Source organism: Temnothorax nylanderi, unplaced genomic scaffold, assembly GCF_030848795.1.
Source record: "Temnothorax nylanderi isolate EJ_2023f unplaced genomic scaffold, tnyl_v1.0 TNYL_tig0174_pilon, whole genome shotgun sequence".
NCBI classification, from domain to species: Eukaryota; Metazoa; Arthropoda; class Insecta; order Hymenoptera; family Formicidae; genus Temnothorax; species Temnothorax nylanderi.
Genome location: NW_027249236.1, coordinates 90,561 through 111,958, shown reverse-complemented (window position 1 = coordinate 111,958; position 21,398 = coordinate 90,561). Strand labels below are relative to the sequence as shown.

Genomic DNA, 21,398 nt, shown 5'->3' with positions numbered 1-21,398 from the left:
TTTTAAAAAACTCCACAAATTCTCAGACTATCTAAAATAGAGCTTGATAGAAAAATGATAAACCTTTTGCACTAAGTTATTATTTAAGAATTTTCGCAAGAAGAGTTAAACTGGAGATCTGTTTTTTAACGTATTCGTCACGTTTTCTTCATTAGGAAGGAGGAAGAATATTTGATCCCGGATGTAGAAGACATGAAAGAAATTGCGTTTATATTTTGTTGCTACGAATGTTTTATTATTATTTATATATTCATGGTTGTAATAAATTTTTTATTTCTCGTTTAATATAAGTTTTCTTAGACAAGCTTCATTCAGGTATATTTTAATTAACAAATAAATTGAACTGAATTTTAAAAGCATTAATTGAATACATTCGTGTTATGTTTAATTTCCTTAATCGATAGATAAAAATAAAACACTAATACTGCACACACCAAAAATGGTATTGCATATCGCCCATAAAATTACGATGTTTCGTGCGGGGGCACGAGCTGTTCTTTTTGGCAAGTTAAACAGTTAATTTCTAAACTCCATCGTCGGTTCATGCTTTCCTCAGATTGTAGGAAATAATTTCCGTTTTATTCGCGCTTCGTCGTCCTTTCCGCGAGGCCGTTTGAGAACCACTTTCGCGCGGCGAGCAATACGGGTGGTCCACGGCGACCGCGTCGTGGCGGAACGAGCAAATACGCCGTCGGCATTTTTGACGGTGAAATCTGACTAGGTGGGATACCAGGGTACCCCGCGCGCGCGCGCGCGCGCACAACGGCCATCATCCTCGTGTGCCCCTCGTCCATTACTACTGCTCGCCGTATATACGGTGTATGCTCCTTTAAATCGCAGCGCGTTGTCCTCCGCAAAGATACGGCTTTTGGGCTTCTTGTCCCGCTCCTTCAAATGGCTTAATAAAAAGCGAAGTGGATCCTCGCGCGAGATGCTCGTACGTGCGCACTTTCCAGGCGGAATAACTTGCCCTCCTTTTTTTTTCAAGATCTCTTTGAAATCTCTTCCGCGAGGTCTTCCTTTTTGGAGAGAACGATGGAGCGCGACCGCGATATCACGACGTCGCGTCGTACGAAAACACTTGGATGTTTCCTTTAGTCGAAGCCGCGACGCGTCTCTTCCACTCCGGAAGCCTTCTCTCAAAGCTTCTGGATTATATCGTCAAGAACAGAATTTCGACGAGCCCTCTGTGTCGAAAATAAATTGGATTCTTCTTTAACGCGCACCGTTGCTACTTTCCGTTGCTTTTCTGCTAGAACGTTTGAGCAAAAGCCGTCTGTAATCGGTTTATGACCGTTTTTACCAATGCAGCTTAACTTTAATCTCGATTTCACTTTTTACCTTTCTCTAATTCCAAATGTTTAAGCAAAAGCCGTCTGTAATCCCTCTTATGTCCGTTTCTACCAATGCAGATTAACTTTAATTTCCAGATTAACTTATTTTTCATCTTTTTCTAGTTTCTAGATTTAGAGAAAGATGAAAAGTAAGTTAAACCGAGATCAAAGTTAGCTTACACTGATAAAAATGGGCGCTAGAAGGAAAAAATGAACCGCTAACGCCGGCAGGGACGGTCTTTGACCAACCGAGTTGCGAATCGTTCTCTCCCGCCCGCGTTTCGATCCGCTATTTTCATGTCCGTTTCTGGGAATGTTTTATTGGTAGACTGCCAGGAATTTTTGTCAGTACAAAGACGCGTGGAAACGTGTGTGTTACGACACTGTCTCGGCCAATGTTTCTCTTCGGGGAACTGTGCTGATCGCAAACACCGTCCGCCGGAAGGCTTACAAAGTCACCCATGTGTCTGAAAGAACACCTGAAACTCGCGACATCGTTTCCATGTTAATTTTCTCGTAAAAGTCCAATTTGAACGAGTATCACAATTCTACTAATCCTCGTCTAATAAGAAATTCGACGTAAAAATTATTGTATGTGTCAAAAATAACAATCTAAGAAAACTATTCATCCGTCGAATAACTGTGTACCATTCATTGAATATTTAAATGAAAGCAGGGGACAAAAAGTACAGACGCAACATTAATAATTAAATAGTTTTTATCAATTTATATTGTACTCTTTCTTTAAAGACAGCCACGGAATTATAATCGAATTATAATTATAATTAAAGACTCGTGTTAAGCATCGCGCGCAAGTGTTCTTGAAGCAGGTGAACTAATCGCTCGCTGACTTTTGTTTGCAGAAGGTGGAAGGTTAGAAAAGGAGCTTACTTACGCGTCGGAAGTGCTCGGCGAGGCATCCGCCTCGACGCACCAGCTCGTCATCCAGACGCCGAGGCATTCCGGGGCGAATATCCTGCACCCGGCCGCGATCAGGGAACACTTAATAGTGCTGGAGGCTGCGATGAATATAGAGGTGCACCTGTTCGATATGTAAGTCCTATCCTCCGCTCGCTGCGCTTTCTCATTTGTATACGGAAAGGGAACGTCCGGCGTTTAATTCAAAAACCGAATTAATTAGAGAGAGAGAGAGAGAGACTCGATCGCTTGGCGGCATAATTAATCCCCACGACGGAATCGTGGCGTTTATACGGGGTGACTTATTACCGGTGATACAAATCGGGAGAAGAGGAAATATACGTGAAAGAGAGAATAAATTGAAAATGCGGAATATGTGCTTTCCTATAGTATTTTAGAATGTATAGTATCCTAACTTAGAAAGATATGATTTTTTATTTCGTAAATAACTTGTTCAGGGAAACAGATATTGTTAAAATAATTTATGTTAAAAATTATTTAACCTTAAAGATGATAGAAGATATTAATTTTTCGTTTTCCAATCTTAATTTTTTTGGAAGCAAAGCATCGTATAAAAAAAGAATTTTTTAAAATACATTTTCGACTTTTTCACATAGGAATTTCTCGCTCTCTCTCCATCTCATTAAGTGTTTTAAACATTGATGTAATTTAACTAATTATCGCTGTTTCGCAGACACGCCGATAAAATTATCAGCTTAATTCGCGCGATCGATCTTTCCGTCGATCGTCTCTACTTTAAGAATGAAATGACTCAAAGTCTCGTAGTCACGAATGCAATGTGTCATTTACAGCACGTGGAAGCTGAAGGACTTGTGTTACGCGCCGAGCATACCCAACTTCGACATGCACTACATCGACCAGGTAATACAGCTAGCATATATGTATACGCACGTACACGCATCCGAGACGGATGCACACACGCGCGCACGTACAGCATGAATGGCGCGCGCGCGCGAGCACGTGTTTACGCACCGTCTCCCGGTCCCATTAGACCCCTAGTGAAGGCATCAATGCGCGCACGTGACACGTTCACGACGTGTCCGCGTAATAAGCTATCGATAACCGTCGTTAGCAAAATATAATCGCGTACGTCCGACATCGAAATTTTCGAGCGCGATAAAACGTTCTTTTATCAATTTACCATTTTACGTTATTATTTTATTAACAATCTGTGCCGTACAAATCGTATACTGAATTTGTTTATGTATTTAATTCTTCGATATTTTACTTAAATTTCTATCTTTTTTTGCTCGGTTGTTATTTCCTTATAGGATATTATAGTCGAAAGATTAATTGACATGACGTACGAATTATCGATAGGGAATCTCGTCTTTTTTTTAGAGAAGTATCATAAGGAAAACATTTAAAATTTATAACGACTCCATTGATATCCGCATCGAAGAGAGATCGACGCGAACGTGTATGCGCGTTACATCACTTTGCGCGCGGCTAACGAGTGAGCGCGTTAGAGAAACGGCGGTGGCTGTGGTATTTCTAGGGGAAAAACGCGCGCGCGTCTCGAGATCTCATCACGAACGCCAATCCTCGGCTTCCGGGACATTACAAACGTGTTTCGCGCGAGGGACTGCCTTTTTATGCGCCGTCGAAAACTTATGCATGGCCACGAATCTGACTCTCTCTTCCTCTCTCCCCTTCGCTTTCTCTCTTAACATTACACAATACGTATACAATTCTATCGTTTAATTTTTATTAGAAACAGGAAGACCCAATTATCTTCTATTTGCGCTACAAGACGTTGGTATCCGAGATTTAAGGAAATGCTCGATAGTTTGCTATTTTTGCTAGCAGTCTCAACAATAGCTAGAAATAAGGGGGGGGGGGGCGAAAAGGGTTTTCTCCGTATAGAGCGGTGAACAAAATCCGATCCGACTAATGTCCGACTCCGGACATTAACGATCGTCATACGGGTTTTCTGGGTACTAGGCCATTACCGAGGGGCCACCTCGGGGTTCCAGGAAACTCGAATAGGGCGGTCCGCGCACCACGTTCTTTCGTAACCCTCGCGCGCCTTGCATCCGACGGCGGGATAAGATCATCTTAGATTACACCCTGTACAAAATATCTAAGTGCTGCTCAAACAGATCTCGGCGCATGACGCCGTCGCGTTTTCCCGAATGACACTTGAAAAGCGGTCTCGCCAAACTCGTGATTTGCATTCGTTAACATAGGCTCTCGCGCTCGCCACTCGTGAGCTAACATTCGCCCACTTAACTCGCTTTCGATTTCCGGAGCGTTATATCATACGATTTTACGATACGATGAAATTGCATTGAACTGAATTGAATCACAGTTTGAATCTGGCATCCCATAATTTGTTTGCGGATTATATTTCACGCGTGAACGCGCCTTGCTCTCGATCGCTTTTATATCTCCACTGTATAACTGAAACGGGTCAGCGCAAATCTCTCTATTTTAGAAATGGGAAAGTTTTACTGTGGCAAATAACAATAATATATAGGAATGATAGTAATAATAAAATGCAATAATAATCTGAGACTCAAACGTAATTTTTATTTAAGCTTAAATATATTTAGTAATCAAATCAAAATATAGAGTCTGTTTTCTATTGCTGAACTGACTGCACTAGTACAGAGTTTATCTTTTTTACTCCACATTGGGAGGAAAAAAATAAACTCTGAACTATGTAACCAGCTTAGCAATAGAAAACAGACCCATAAATTCGCACAGTAAAGAGATTTGCGCTATGCAGTATGCATCTCTTTGAAGATGCAAATTCTCCTATGCGTATGCAATCGTGTGCGGATGTGCACGCGCCGTATCGGTTGCATACGCACGGGGCAAGGTTGCGAAGGGCTCGGGACAAGAGAACGAGCAATTAGCGTTGAATAATGACGCCGGCGTCCCGCTGCGGTATGCGGCATCATGTTAGGTGTGGCTCGAGCCGTTTCACGCCAAAACGACCACTTTTCGGAGCGGAGGAAGTAATCCCTCCGAATTTTAATCACCATGGAATCTGTTACAGTACAGGAAATTCCAAGATCGGCGGATTTAAGCGTTTAGCTAATTAATGATGATATCCAAGCGTACCATTTCATTAGTGATATTAAAACGTATTCGTTTGCTAGCGAGAAGATGTGTGCTTATTAATTTTTTTTACTTGCAGATCTTCGACAGTATTATTCCTTGCGCCATCATCACCCCACTCGATTGTTTCTGGGAGGGTAGTAAACTCTTGGGTCCGGAGTTTCCTGTTCACATACCGTAAGTATTGTCAACTTTTCCGCGATTTATTAATGATAGACGGCAAAGAAGTGTTTTAGCAACAAACTTTTATATTCTCTAAATTTGTCTGATATTAATGCATCGACGTTTAAACGTCGCAATTTAATTAAATATATAAATTGATCTTGCATTAATTTGTTTATGTATTTATAATTTCCGTTAATTTTAACGATCTCGTGGATCAATGTCATGGATCTGTTTGTTCGATTTTCTACTACAAATTTTAATTGTTTGGACAAATAACAATAAATTAGTTACACCGACGAAACCATTTAGATTTCTTTTTCGATTGAACAGTGGCGTGAAGAGCAACAGACGCGTCAAGTGGACGAATCTCAATCCCACCACGTTGTTGGACGAGATAAAGAACTTGATCGAGTCCAGCAAGTTTCCCTTTAAAACGCTCGAGGACTACATGAGGAGGGCCGGAATAACGAACGGCTATCAGAGCAAGCCCTGTCTGAATCCGGCGGATCCAGAATGCCCGGAAACCGCGCCTAACAAACAATCCCAAAAGGTAAAATCCTCTCACATAGTCATTCGCGCTCGGCTCATTAAAATCGTCATTCCATTGAACCCTATAAAATCGCTAAATAGGTAGATAGAATCGCTAGATAGAATTTATAATACAATTTGCGGCGCAAGAAGCATGATAACTAAGTACGTGCCTCGACTGGAAGATAGATTTCGGAAACGGGACGAGGGTGGGATAGGAATCCGCGATAGTTGCCGGTAATTCGATGAACGCGCACGCATCGTGTGCGTCGCGTTGAACGAAAAAGAAAAGGAGTAGACGCTGCGACAAGATAATATAAAGACTGTCACCGGCGAGACATTCGTCCGCGCGACTCGCGCCGGGAATAACAAGCGATCGCTTGAAATTCTCTACCGGATACGATGGCCGGTTGTGCGCACGTACGTTATACGAGGACCGGTGGGCGCTTTGATGTCCGGCCCGCGGAATGACGACGATGAATATTTAACCGCGCGTCCCCGCGCGATTGAAATCGCCGAGTTTCCTCGCGAGATGCTCGCGTAGGATTTTAATCGGGCGTCCGACGTTGCTCTCATTATGACGACGGCTTCAGTTTAGATTTTAGATTATATGTACGTGTTATGTCCATTTTTACCAATGTAGATTAACTCTAATCTCGGTTTAACTTGCTTCTTATCTTCTTTTAGTCCCAAGAATTAGAAAAGGTAAAAGATGAAAGAATTAGAAAAAGATAAAGGAAAGGTAATAGATAAAAGAATTGGAAAAAGATAAAAAAGATAAGTCGAACCGAGATTAAAGTTAATCTACATTGGTAGAAGTGGACATTACAGTGAATAGTTTATGCTAATTCTTGCGATTTGTCACGGATCTATTTGTTTGATTTTCAATATGAATTTAAATTCCTTCGACAAATGCTAATGGACCGATTAAATCGATGGAGATAAATCAGCTCACGCCTGTATAGCCTTTATTCGGGAAACGAGAAGGCGACCGAAACTAGTTGTCTCCGGTAATTAAAAGTCGTCTCGTTGTGACGTCGCGCTTAACGCGAGATAAGACGGGCGGATCGACGGGGTAGGTGGACGGGGGAGAGGGGGTGGCGCTCGGTGTCCGAATGAGAAAGGACGGATCCCTTGCGCGAAAACGGCCGATGAGTATGCGAGTCGCGTGGGCCGGCGTGGCGGCCCATTAAAATAATAAAATCGAGTGACGTGCGTCATTATTGCGCTACGCCGGTGGTCGCGGCGGCGGAGCATGCCCGGGCCCGGCCCGGCAGCGGTCCCACATACACATACACGCGCGCACCGCGCATCGCATTACGCGGCCGTCATTTCGGTGTCATTAACATACGCGCGGCCCGGCGTGCTCTGACACGTGCACAACGTGAATCGCATCGCTACGCGCCCGTATGCGTATATTAGCATCGGCCAAGATCCCCTCCCTCCCTCCCTTCCTCTCTCTTTCTCTTTTCTCTCCCGTCCCTCTCTGGCTTCCTCTTGGTCTCCCTTTTCCCTTGTCCTTCTCTCTCTCTCTCTCTCTTTCTTTCCGCCTCCCTCCCTCGTTTTTTCTCGTTCTTTCTCTCTCGGGCACACACCTATTTCTATTTTCATAACGGGTATGCGCGCTCTCATACTTAAAGTAATTGCACTTAATGGCCAAGCGGCGCGGCGCGGCCGCGCGGCATGCATGCGCTTCGGAATATTTCGAGTGTAGCTGCAGGCGGAGCACGTTGTTCGGGTGTTTAAGTCAAGAACCCGGCATCGCGTGTTCCGCGTATGCACGGGGTGTCCCGAAAGAGTCGCGCTCAGCGCGATGCCACACACACGCGCGTTTTTCCCTCCGCTAATTCAGCGCTAATTAAGCGCTGTGTCGTTGACTCGCGATAGGACACGCGTTCCATCTATTTGACCAAGATAAAAATAATAAATTTCTATTTCGTTCGTTGAGACAATTTTCCCGCGTGTCGCAAGCCCTAGAGCTCGATAAAACGTTAATGAACGTGCTCGTACCCCACGTCGAGCTATTTTTCTCTCGAACACGTACCAACGCCGGAAGACGGCCGCGAACGTGTCGCGAGCACGAGTAAAAAGCATGAAAAGCGTGCCAGCGGCTCGGCTACATTCTACACGTCTTCTTCGTGGAATTACATAACGCCGGCCAGGTGTGAGGTAACCGATTTCAATCACACGTGCGATCGCGGACGATTACGGTGGCTTTATTTGGTATGCCTTTCCTATGTACCTCTTCACTTACGTCTGTACACTTCCGCGATGCAACGGCACTTAATGACGCGCTTTCAATTCAATTAGGACGGCTATCTAGTCATATTAACTTCGCCTGATTTAACTAATAGAAGAAAAAATAAAATCTTACATGTATAAAGCGGCATGATGAAAATCACGCTCTTCGCATAACTCTTTTAATCTTCTACTTTTTATCTATCGCAACTGTTAAATATTAAAGGATGAAATTTAAATCGATACCTTGAGTTAAGTAACATTTTGTTATTTTTAAATACCATGTGTGTCGAAATTTATTATTTTAACACGAAACAGTATTATTTTTGCTCCATTGGTTTTTAGTTAAATTAAGTTTGTGTGTGTGTTCTAATTAAATTAACGACATATATTGAGAGTAGAAGCAGTGGCGACCTATGGAATGATTAAAAATGAGTATAATTTGATTACGAATTTTAACAGTGTAAATCTTACATTAAAATTCTTAGTTAGATCCGACTTAAGATTAATCGAGAGTTATGATTTTTGTATCTGTTCCTCTGGAGTTTCGATTTTCAAAGAAAGCCTTTCATTTTCGATCGTTTGTAATACAGGAGTCACGGGTGCCTCGATATTTTTTTTGTAAAGGAAAAATCGCGATTGAAATTGGTCAGAGTCCACAGGAATCAAAAGGATGGGCGCGGCGTTTGTATTTCTATACGCGTGGAAAGAGGAAAGGAAAGTCTTGCTCGAGATACGTCCAGATACGGTAATAATTCCGTTGTCGAGATTCCTATTCTTCGTGCCGCGGTCGTGGTGGGCGCTCATCTGTTCTGGTATGATATAAAGGACAGTGGACAAGGCAGCTTGATCGTCTAAAAGTCACGGCCGGTATGCCCTTTTATAGGACCCTATAAAGTCAACTCGGTGTGGGGTCCACGACACCCCCGGCTACCCTATAAGAAAGAACGTCGCTCGAACCCCCTGTAATAATTCTTTGCCGTAGGAATTCCTGGCGTGACTTGACACGGTTCTGCCTTCGGTCACGCTTGAGAAATTCATAGATGAAAAACAAAATGTTGCGGAAGGGCTTGAGGTGGCGGAGCAGGAAAAGAAATGCGTCTCTATCCAGTCCCTTGCGCTTGAAACGCGGTTGTCATTTGATTAAAAAAAAAATCTTGGGAATTAATCTAATTTTTAATTGTCATCTTCGTCAATGTTAATTATTATCATCGTCGAAATCGAATTGATGAAAGCAATCGTTGCGCCATACAGAATTGAAAGAAATCCATTATTTTATATTTCTAGTTTTCGAATGGAGCTTTATCCTCATTTAAAAAATAACTATATCTGGTGGGTCATTTTAGAGCTTCATTTTTTTTTCGCTTTCTTCTCGCGTAACTACGTTCCAAAATTGTATTTGTGCTCAGGGGAACTTTCCATTTTACCAATTTTTCCCAAACGTTATTGCTTTCTGTAACAGGTACCTGATGTAGGGGCCGAACTGACAGGTGGCTGCTATGGATTCGCGGCCAAATACATGCACTGGCCGGAGGAGCTGGTGGTCGGCGGCGCCAAGCACAACAAGACGGGCCACTTAACTCGCGCGGCCGCGCTGCAGACTGTGGTGCAGCTGATGGGCGAGCGCGAGCTGTACGATTTCCTGGCGAACACCTACAGGGTCCATCATATCGATTGGACGCAGGAGAAGGCGGCTAAAGTTCTGGAGACCTGGCAGAGAGTGTTCAGCAATGAAGTGAAGAAGCTGGTGGAGGTCAACGGGTCGGCGCCGTACAATCTGTACGCTTTTAGCACGACAACCATGAATGACATCCTTGGGAAGTACAGCCATGTGTCCGTCACGAAGATCGCGATCAGTGCTGTGCTTATGGTGAGAAATAACTCTGTGATTGATTAATTTATGCATAATTGTTTGGAGTAATGCTGCAAAGTTTGAAGATGCCAACACCAAATATTATTTATTTACGATCCATTTTACTTATTTATTTTATTGATGTAGTTTTGTCTTATTTTTCTAGTTGCTATATGCCGGTGTAGCCCTCTTTCGTTGGAAGGATCCGGTGCGTTCGCAATCCGGGGTGGGAATGGCCGGTGTGATGTTGATTTGCGCCACAATAGCCGCAGGATTGGGCTTCTGCGCGCTTCTAGGGATCCCGTTTAATGCCACCACGACGCAAATAGTGCCGTTTCTTGCTCTCGGTCTGGCTGTGCACGATATGTTCCTGCTGACGCATACGTATGCCGAATTATCGGTGAACGAAGTGCCCAGCAGCGAACAAACGGGAGTCGTTCTCAAGCGAACCGGCCTGTCGGTGCTACTGACAGGTCTCACCAACGTTGCTGCCTTCTTCGCAGCGGCGATAATTCCAATCCCGGCCCTTCGGACATTCTGTATGCAAGCCGGTATTTTGCTGGTGTTCAATCTGGCCGCCATGCTGCTGATATTCCCCGCGATGGTCAGCCTGGATTTACGACGTAGACGTTCCGGTAGGAAGGACATTCTCTGCTGCTGCTTGCCGGCGACACCTAATCTTAGAAAAAATAGATACTCCGTGAAAAATAACGGCACGGTCAAGCAGACAGTCACCAGGGCAATACCGCCTGAGAGACGAGAAACCTGTACGCAGATTTTAACACCACAGAATACGCAGAACGAATCCTGGGTATGAAATGACGTACATGTATGCATACATATCGTATATATACTGGATTGCATTTTATTAGAGATTGAAAAAATTTTATTAAATGTTTGGTTACAACGATACTCGACAAGAATCGAAAAGGGCTCGCTTTTACGTCAAGTAAAACAATATAAACAATAACAATTGCTTTCCATATATTTGCATCAAGTTCAAATTAACGCAGAATCATTTATAACTATCCTATTCGTGTTGCAGATAGGTGGAAATATCATCGACTCGGAGCTGGATAAACAGTGCACCGAGGAGGACGCGCTGACCGGCTGTTCGCAAGATGATTGTCTGAGCTTCTCCCTGACGCAGCTTGCATCTCGGCACTACGCACCCTTCATCAGTCGACCGGCTACCAAAGTGTTCGGCATGATAATCCTGACCGTCGTGCTGACTGGTAGCATATGGGAGGCGATACGTCTACGTGACGGTCTGGATCTGACCGATCTGGTGCCACAGAACTCGAACGAGCACGCATTCCTGTCTGCCCAGGCGAAGCATTTTGGCTTCTACAACATGTACGCGGTCACCGGCCGAGATTTTGAATATCCGAATAATCAACGATTGTTGTACGAGTATCACGACGCCTTTATGCGGATCAAGAACGTCATCAAGAACGACAATGGTGGCCTGCCCGAGTTCTGGCTTAGCTTGTTTCGCGACTGGCTAAAGGGCCTGCAGACGGCATTCGATAAGGAATACGACAACGGTTGCATTACCCAGGAGAGATGGTTTCCGAACGCGAGCGATGAGGCAATCTTGGCGTATAAGCTACTTGTGCAGACGGGTTATGTAGACAATCCAATCGACAAGACGCTGATTACTCAGGTGCGACTGGTCGATTCGGACGGTATCATCAATCCACGCGCTTTCTACAACTACTTGAGCGCATGGGCATCCAACGATGCGCTTGCTTACGGTGCTTCACAGGCAAATCTGAGACCCGAGCCACGCCAGTGGATCTACGTTAATGATCATGAACTCAAGATCCCTAAGAGCATGCCGCTTACGTATGCACAGATGCCGTTTTACTTGCATAGGCTCACAGATACGCAAGATATCACACAGTTGATCGGTAGTGTCCGGGAGCTGTGCAAAAAGTTTGAAGAACGCGGTTTGCCGAATTTCCCGTCCGGCATACTGTTTCTCTTCTGGGAACAATATATGGATCTGAGGAGCTCCATGGGTATCGCTCTCCTGGCTGCGTTAAGTGTGAGCCTCTTCGTCGTTGGACTGCTGCTGTTGAATATATGGGCTGCCGTGCTGGTCAACATCTCTCTTCTCGGTGTTATCACGCAACTACTAGGCATTATGGGTCTGTTCGACATCAAATTGAGCGCGGTGCCTGCTGTACTGCTAGTAGTTAGTGTGGGCATAGCTGTTCATTTTACGGTGCATATCTGCCTGGTAAGTAATTTGAAAAACTTCTTTATTAGCATATTTTTAATTTAATCTTTTCACCTGCTGTTTCGGGCATATTGAATTTATGATGTCAAACATTTTTTTAAAGATTGAAAAAGATCGAAACGTTTTGGCTTTGTTACAATTGTTATTTCAATTGTTATATTGACATAGATCGTTATTGATATATTTATTCATCAACATTTCTACTTTGACTCTAATTGGTTTTCCTATTCTTTTTTCAGAGTTTTGTCACCAGTGTGGGCAGCAGAGATCGCAGGATGCGCTTAGCTCTGAAACACATGTTCGCTCCGGTTGTCCATAGTGCGCTCACCACGCTGCTCGCCGTGATCATGCTCGCCTTCTCGGAGTTCAATTTTATAGTCAATTATTTTTTCTTCGTATTACTCTGCGTGATCGGCATCAGTCTTGTGAATGGCGTCTTCTTCTTTCCTATTTTGCTGTCTCTAATTGGTCCGTCGGCAGAAGTGATTCCGAACGATCATCCGGATCGTATATCCACGCCAACGCCGCCGGCGTCGCCCGTCGTGAGAAGATCCAAGCCGCCCACACCGCCGAGGAGATCTCACAAAATCGACAATGCCCGGCTGCACGCCGAGCCGTCGCTCACGACTATCAGCGAGGAGCCCAACTCGTGGCACAGCACGCAGGAATCCTGTATTATTGTCCAGCCGGAACTCAAGGTGGAGACCACGTCCACATGTGGCAATCAGGTGCGTTGAGATTCGCGATCGATTGATTATTGATCAGCATGAGATATACTTTTTCCAATAAATTTGTCACGCTTCTCCGAGCATGACTAACGAGCGTGTTCTTTCATTTTGACTAACAGAACTGTAGCGGATCGGATACGAGTGGGTCTAGTCGAACATCGCCGATTCCGCCCACGTCACACATCACCACTAAAGTCACCGCAACGGCGAACATCAAGGTCGAAGTTCACACACCGTTGGCTGGTAAGCATTTATTTTGATAAATTTTCAAATCTCCAAAATATTCCCTTAATGTTATTCGAGACTTTAAACTAATTAGAAACATTTTTTAACTAACGCATGCGACTGTAATGATATATTGTTGGAAATATTCGCTTTCGAATTATTTCAATGCTTTTTTTTTGAGAGATTGTAAGTTTTGATAATTTTCTTAATAAAATCTTGCTTTGAAAATTAGAATACAATTATATTACTAAAACCTGTGCACATTGCAAGACTCAGATTCATAAAAATATGTGATGTACATCTTTCCTAATTTTCTGTACTACTTTTATACTATATTTTTATATATTTAGTTACCATCTTGTAGCATTTTCTCAAATCAATGTGAGATGGATGGGGATGGTAAAGAAATATGTTCATTTTCATGAAAATTATAGGTGGAATGGATCGTGAAAAATGCCGGCACTCGGGCAGCAGTAGTCGAAGGAGCTCGCGCTGCAGTGCGAACATTAATGCTGGGGAGTCTTCCAGTTCCAGTTCTGAGCCAGATTCAGACTCTAACGCAAAACATTAATAACAAGTACCGGGGGGACCGGCAGCTACTGCTCAAGTACCACGCAAAGCGGGAAAACACAGAAGGCTGACTAGGATAGATTAATAGATTTTCCATTATATCTTCCTGTTTTCCTCTTCTTTCCCCTCCCCCTCCCTCATCCTTACTTAACTCCCTATTCTTCTGTTCCACTATTTTCCTCTGTCTCAAATGAGTAATGCAACATGAGTTGTCTTTACTCGGATTTTAAAAGCGGAAGTATTATAACACAAATCGCATTTTTATGTATATGAATATTTTTGGAAACAATTTTTTTGCGCATTTAATATCTTGTGTTCTGTACGCCGAATTTTTTTAAGTTTAAAATAGATTATTTCTCCGTAAAGACCAACATTGTATTTACTTGGGATTCGATATTAGAAGCGGATATTTACAGTTAATGTGTATATTAATGCGTGAATTATTACAAGGTTTTAAGTAAATTGTTAAAGTTCTTAATCAAGCAAAGCAAATTTTAACCGAAATGATGTGAAAAAATAGGATTTTATTCGAATATTTCAACAGTGTAATAGTATTCATCGAATATGTAATAGTATTACCAAGGACAATAATGTGTACAACTTGATAAATCAATGTATTAGATTATTTTAGGTAAATACTATCTAAAATATATATTTTAGATAAATTTATTTAATTAATGACTGCGGCGTCACGAGAGTAGTGTCACGTACTACTGGCAAGCACATAAGGACATTGTATGATTTATACTCTTCGAGAAAGAGAAATGACAATACATGCCGGTGTGCCTTTGTTTATCAGAGACTGACACTAATGCGTTTGTGTCGGTGAGCGTATTTGTAATATTTGCGTAATGCATAACGAGAAAAAGCATTTACTAAGATGTATATATACATATACTCGTTATTTAATTAGAAAGCTAAAGATTTGACCGTCACTAAGACGTAATGTTTTTAAACGTAATCGTGAAATTTTGCGAGGACGACGCTTTATTGTGCGGCAAAAGCGACAAAATTTCCAGATATTACTATTTATTTTTTTCTACATTAATCATATGTAACGCGCAGTGTGTGTGTATGTGACTAGGAACGATACTACGATACTGAATCTCTGAGATCTATTTATTATTTATTTTAATAGTATTCCTCGGCGTTTCTGCGGGTGTGTGTGTGTGTGTGTGTGTGTGCGAGCGCAATATTTTGTACGCACAAACATATGATGACTTGTAAAAATAATTATTTATATCGGACTATACGAGAATATTTTCATTGCCTACGATAACAACGGTACTTAATTTAATGGAGTATATATTCCTATTCTGATATTCATACCTCTAATGTGTACAAAGTTGTAATATATAGTGACCAATATAATGCGGCGTAACTGCGGCACGCATTGTCATGAGATGTGACTCGTGAAATTATGTACAATATAAGCGAGAAGTATTCCTTATGCCAAGTCAATTTTGTATACATATGCGAGACTCGAGGTGTGTATTTAAAGTGTACGAAAAGCGTCCTGCGAGACGGTATTTGCATTTTGTATAAAGTACATGTTGTATAAGCTCGGATGGGAAAAATAGTCAATATACCTCTAATATACGTATAAATTGTGTCCATGGCTCATTCTTTTGCAAACTTTATTGTAAGAATCTAATTATTTTTGATGTAACGAATGTGTAAAAGCTACTACTTGTACCATTTATAATCCCATTTTTGTAAATATAAATAACATTGTAATAAGAACATTATTATTTTTACTGCCGTTATTTGATCGGCAATCATAAATAAGATTAAGACCCAAAATTAATTGTATTATTGTAAAGTCGAAAATTCAGAAATCATGTTATAAACATTCAAATTGCATTAAATTATATAAATCTTCGTACTAATCTCATGAAAAAGGTAGTTTATTACAGTTTTTTATATGTTTATACAAAATTCGTAATGTATGTGGCTTTACCAATTTTAAAAAATTTTTATTTTCGGCTCTTGAAACTTTTGTTAGTATTGCCACATATCTAATTGTATTTTCCCATTTTATTTATTTTTAAAATTGTTAATTTTTATGATTCGCCAATACCAACCATTAAAATCAGTAGTCGATAAAGTTACTCGTAACTTTATCGACCACCTTTATCCCGGCCGCCGAAATAAAAAGTAGAAAAAGAGGACGAACACGTGGGCACCGGTGGCACGACTGTACACGACTGGCACCTGGCACGTGGCACGTGAGCAGTCTCACGATCGAACTGGAATGCTACTGGTCAAGCTCGCTGTCATAACAACTTAGACCGTATTGTACGATTTAAACTACAGTTTATTCAAATTAAATTTTAGTATAAAATAACAAGTGGAGGTTTCCTTGATCGACTCTGTGTAGAAGACGAATCCCTATGCTGGCACGGCATAACAATTTGGGGGGAGTGATGCGCCATCGTGAAGCTAGAGAAAAAAACCAACTATCGGAGCAATCCAGAAGCCTGCAAAATAAAGCGAATCGGTCTCAGGTAGTGCAGCAATCCTAAGAGGAGCAGCAGAAGCCAGGTCCAGAACGAAAGAAATACTCGATTAGCAGTAGCAGCCGACGAGTGGGTGTCAGCGAAACCCGAGAAAGCACCGATTTATCGCAATGGTGACTCGCTGATTAGCAGACAGAAATCAACATACGATTCGCGACGTTATTGTAAGTTTGTAGCAATTAAGAAAAGCGCATAAACATTGTCGCAGAGCGAGATTAATCGTCCCGTGAAAAGAAACGCGTCGTTACATAACGAACCGGTCCGACGAGCGTCTAGGCCCTAACCCCTTAAGCCCTTTAAGCAGAAAAAGCGCACGTAGAAATCTAACAGCGCATTACTCTCCGACCGAAACCAGAGTTACATCCGAATACAGTGATTGAGCGCGTATTCCTGTTCCAGGGACACAGATACCAGTTTAATACAATAAGGTAATAATTGCTCCAACGAAAATAGACTACGCCCGATAGGAACTTACGCATGGCATGATCGGAGAACTCCGGCTGAACGAACAGTATAATCTCGCATATAAGAGAATTGTCGCTAACATCTTACGATAGCAACGTATTTCACCTGAAAGAATTCTACCACGTCACGTGAAGAGGCAATACTCTGTATGAAATTAAAAGGAAAAACAATAATCAACTTTGAAATTAGGGATATAGGAGGTCTTCCACAACTTTAAGCGGAGTTAGAAATTTGTTATTTAAGCAAACAAAGCACTATTCATCTACAGATTGAATTTAATTCATTAAAGCAGAAACTTGGCGAGAGTGTACGCGCATACGGACTCAGAGTCGACAATCTACTAATAGAATTATACAAATTAGTGACAGAAAGCTAAAGGTACAGTAGCGAGCAGAAACGCGTAATACTGGACACTATCCAAAAACAGGCCAAAGTCTTTCGCACCAAGAAGAATAAAGAATTCCGATTTGTAACCACACCGACGTAATGTCCGCTTCGGCCCGACGACGTTCTACTAAACGTATGGAGAAACATCGCGAAGAAACATCCATACAGAGTATGGAATATGATAACGCTGATCACAAGAAAATTTTTGATAAGCTGATGTTCGGGTTGAGTAACTCTTCAAGTGAGTTACTCCAAGTGACTCGAGTGGCTATTCCTAAGACCATTGTTGTGCCAATATCTACCCGGTCTATTGGATTCATGTGCCAATTCCTGTATTGCAAATTTGTAAGGTTGAGAATACGCTTACCTGCCGGATTTTCCGTCTATCAGATGTTCCGGATAGTTCTTCTTCAAATGGAGATTAAGGTCGCTCAAGCCATGCAAGTACATGTTGGATGCCACACAGGCCGTCGTCTTTTCGTATCCCTTGATGTGAGCGTAGAACAGGTTCAAGCGGTTAGTAGCCTTGGTTCACACCTAGCGCCTATGGCTAATTTGATCAATGCAGTGGGCGTGCTGAAAGACTTTAACGCCGTCTACCTACCTCGTTTTGCTGCTATTGAGGATGAAGATCGATTCCCTGAACCTACTACCGTCAGGTTTTCTAATTTAAGATCCGTTGTACGGATGCTCTCCAATCCTGCAACTCCTCGAGATGTCCGCCAATATTTTTACGATCGCTCACCACTTCCTGGTGCTAAGTGGGGTGGAGATCCAGCTCCCCAAGCGCGTAGGCGTAGACTAAGTGAGGGTGATCTTGCTGCACCAATTCGAGTAGACGTTGGTGATTTCCCGGTGCTGTTAAACCCTGATGACTTTATGCCACAGGAGTATTCAATGAACGATCTTCACGCTGATGTCTGTGCCATTCAAGACCTTTTGGAGTGTATTGGACGGAAATATCCTAAGTACGTCTATTGTGGTCGGATTAACTACAGAGGCATGGGTCAGGCATCGCTTCTGGTCAGCAACGACACGGGAACCCTTCGTTGCCACGATCTTCCCCGAGTGCGCGATGATTCTATGGAAATAGACTTTGCCGCGCAGGCTTTAACTGGAGAGACCAGTCACTTTTGGACACCAGAGTGCTTGACAGATCTCGAATTCTATCTCGGAGTTGCTCATCTCCTCGGTGAACAAGCGCATAAGACATCTGATGCTTACGCGATTCGCTCATCTACAATTGCTAAGGACGAGACTGATATGGACTATGAAGGTGTCTTAAACAACCTATGTAATTAAAGAATTCGACACTGAATTTCAGGCTGAAATTAAAAATATCAGAATGTCACTTAAGTATTCGTTGCCCAGTAAATGTTAGACTTCTGCAATTATTAAACCATAACGTGAAATTCCCATTGATACGAATATCCTTGGTGATTTGTGCAAGTTAGTCGCTATCGCTAAAGTATTGCATTGCGCATGCAACATTGCACCTGCGCTTGATTCACTTCTAAAAAAGACTCTTGATAAAAAGAAATCCATTGAATATGACGCTGAAACACTTATGTGGGTGTCTGCCTTGCAAGTTGAAAGTAAGATGTTTGCAGCAAGATGCAATACTAACTTTCCCCCTAACTTGGAAGTGTTTTCCCGTGTTAACCGTACCAAGTTTAACCTTCCAGATACTCTTTTCCCATTGGCAGTAGTTCTTAATCAGATTGGTTATTTTACCATTGAAGGACAAATGTTTGTACTTCGCTATAATGGTGAGCGTGATTTTTTCTTATCATGAGCTATTCAATTATCAAAATAAATCATTTTTGATTTATTTCGCACAGTCATTTCAAGAACACTTGGTTACACCTCCTATACTACTTGGATCGGCTGAGACTTTTCCGACCTTTGATGATATCAGTGTTCGATATGTTAAATTGAGAAATCGTGTGTATGCAGCTAAGCTGAATAATGTGTTTCATCCCGTTGATATGTCAAAGGGAAGAGGCGGTGAATCTTCTCTACTAGTTTACCGTCAGCGAATAGGTGACAAATCTGACGATTTCGATGTTTGGTCTCCAAGATATGTTGGATCCGATTCTTTAGAAATGCGATTTTTGGATTTGGATATCCAAACCCGCTTGGCGATAAAATGGCTTCGCTGCACAGATGACTACTGTTAATACATCTGTTGGTTTGTTGTGCTTGGCCAATAAGCTGACTACGTTGATTGCAGATCAGAGCTGACTTGGGTTTATAATAAGTTAGTCAGATAACTTTTCCGTTCTGTGTGACGCATTGATCCGAGAAATCGTGTCCGAGAAAATACGCAGTATGGGTTTCCTATCTATGTAACCATGTAGTTGCACTGCACTGTCCTATCCTCCCTACGACCCTTTGACCAGTAACCGTTGAAATGCTCATCAATGATTGAGATGTTTGCCCATTCGCGATAGATCTTTACGATGTATTTCGTTATCATTCTCCGACGACAAACTTTTACACCCTTCTGTGAGGTAGCGCATGAGCCCGAGCAAAGGATTGATTGCAGTTGATGTATGATGAAGCGAAAACTCGCGATAGACTAAACAAGCAAGCGAAAAAAACGGGCGAGCCAAGATCACAGGATTCGAAGAAAGAAAACTTGAATCCTTTTCTGACAGAAAGCTCATCATCATTCAGTACTCTACAAAAGAAGCAGAATCTGACTATACTGTGTCTGTACCACGTACCGTATGAAGTATAGTAATTTAGCCACGAGCCAGAAATTTATTTTGAAAAAATAGGAAACTACAGCAAACGGAGGCCACACGGAAACTAGCAATCCGAAATCGGCGTCGCAGCGATAGAAAGAAGTCAGATAGCAACAACTCCAAGATTACCTAGATCAAACCAAGGAACTACGCAAAAACCTTCGAAGCACAGCAACAGCAAGATGTGCCAGAATATCCTCCAGATAACATAAAAGGACAATGCCAAATTGACACTACTATTAACACGTTTAAAAACTATATATAAAATAATGAATAACAAACGAGATCTAATCGACGCGATCGGCACAATAAGCAAATTATGAAAACTGTACATTTAATTATGCCGGATGTAACATTAAGAACAAAAAACAGATAGATACTACATACATACAAATGCATTTACCAGAGTTCAACATAACACTCATGCTTAGGTGGATCCGTTTTAATATTGTTTTTGTGTCCATTAAATCTAGTTTTTAGTTGTCTTTTTGTCTGTACTACATATGAGGCATTACATGATATCTTATAGATTACGTTATTGTTTTTAAAATTACTGGATTTGTATCTTTATGTACCTTGACTCATTATATTCATTATAATCTTTTTTTTTTAAGATATACAATAAGGCTGTAAGAGATCTTTGGATAATATTGTATTCTGTTGCCCATGTATTTTTTTTTCTTTTAAAGTACTTTTTCCTTCGCTTCTAGTATTGTCTATTAGAATAGAATCTTGTGCAGATTGTATAATATTGCCTTCTGATTGTATGTCTGTTATATTTGTTATATTAGGAGGTAATTCTATTGTATTGAAATTATTATCTTCATAAAGACATTTCATACAGGTAGAATCTTTTATATTATTAATGAGAAGATGTTCTTGAGATGTGATAATATTTTCATATTTTGTTTGAAACAAATGACAATTTTGTTGCCTGCGAGATAAATCTTGATCTTATTTTTGGCATTGTAATTTTCTTTTTTATGCACACTCTCGTTATGAAATTATATAAAATATTGCCATAAAATTGATGAAAGTACAAAAATGTAATAGGATGAATATTACATTTATTTTGTAAATATGGTGAGACTTAAAATGCGAATACTTGGAATTTATGTAACCGTTCTCGAACATTATTGATATGTATGTAATTATATACTGCTATTGAACAATATATAACAAATGTTTATCATCTCGTATATATTATTACTTTCAAAAGTTTTTAAAGATAGCTAGCTGGAAATTATTTCAGATTGTATATTACAATACTTTTATTTAAATATTAATACAATTCTAAAGAATAGACATTAAATATTGATTTAAATATTTAATCTAAATGTATAAAATTATTTGTCATGTTAAACGCTACTTTTAATTCTTATATTTT

General features: G+C 41.3%; 2 protein-coding genes across 3 annotated transcripts in view; both read left to right on the top strand.

The window, feature by feature from the left end:
- Nucleotides 1-15,633, top strand: part of Ptc (protein patched) — a 39,089-nt gene extending 23,456 nt beyond the window's left edge. Inside the window, exons 3-12 of the mRNA XM_071715996.1 lie at nucleotides 2,198-2,387; nucleotides 3,065-3,134; nucleotides 5,419-5,516; nucleotides 5,835-6,054; nucleotides 9,733-10,140; nucleotides 10,289-10,933; nucleotides 11,168-12,367; nucleotides 12,607-13,095; nucleotides 13,215-13,338; nucleotides 13,755-15,633. Coding sequence (XP_071572097.1) covers nucleotides 2,198-2,387; nucleotides 3,065-3,134; nucleotides 5,419-5,516; nucleotides 5,835-6,054; nucleotides 9,733-10,140; nucleotides 10,289-10,933; nucleotides 11,168-12,367; nucleotides 12,607-13,095; nucleotides 13,215-13,338; nucleotides 13,755-13,891 — 3,581 coding nt within the window. The 3' untranslated portion in view covers nucleotides 13,892-15,633. The remainder of the gene's footprint in view (nucleotides 1-2,197; nucleotides 2,388-3,064; nucleotides 3,135-5,418; nucleotides 5,517-5,834; nucleotides 6,055-9,732; nucleotides 10,141-10,288; nucleotides 10,934-11,167; nucleotides 12,368-12,606; nucleotides 13,096-13,214; nucleotides 13,339-13,754) is intronic.
- A 428-nt stretch (nucleotides 15,634-16,061) lies between these two features.
- LOC139778175 (uncharacterized) lies at nucleotides 16,062-21,203 on the top strand. Of its 2 annotated transcripts, XM_071716029.1 has the most exons (3): nucleotides 16,062-16,188; nucleotides 16,271-16,573; nucleotides 16,809-21,203. In XM_071716029.1, exon 3 carries the CDS (start codon nucleotides 17,361-17,363, stop codon nucleotides 18,561-18,563), a length of 1,203 nt encoding a protein of 400 aa, XP_071572130.1. In that variant the 5' UTR covers nucleotides 16,062-16,188; nucleotides 16,271-16,573; nucleotides 16,809-17,360; the 3' UTR covers nucleotides 18,564-21,203. The 2 variants fall into 2 exon arrangements, with proteins under 2 accessions (XP_071572130.1, XP_071572129.1); XM_071716028.1 differs by having other exon boundaries at nucleotides 16,271-21,203.
- Nucleotides 21,204-21,398: the final 195 nt, after the last annotated feature.

Coding starts and splice junctions, on each gene's coding strand:
- LOC139778175 (XM_071716029.1), top strand. CDS start 17,361: ATGTCCGCTTCGGCCCGACGACGTTCTACTAAACGTATGGAGAAACAT.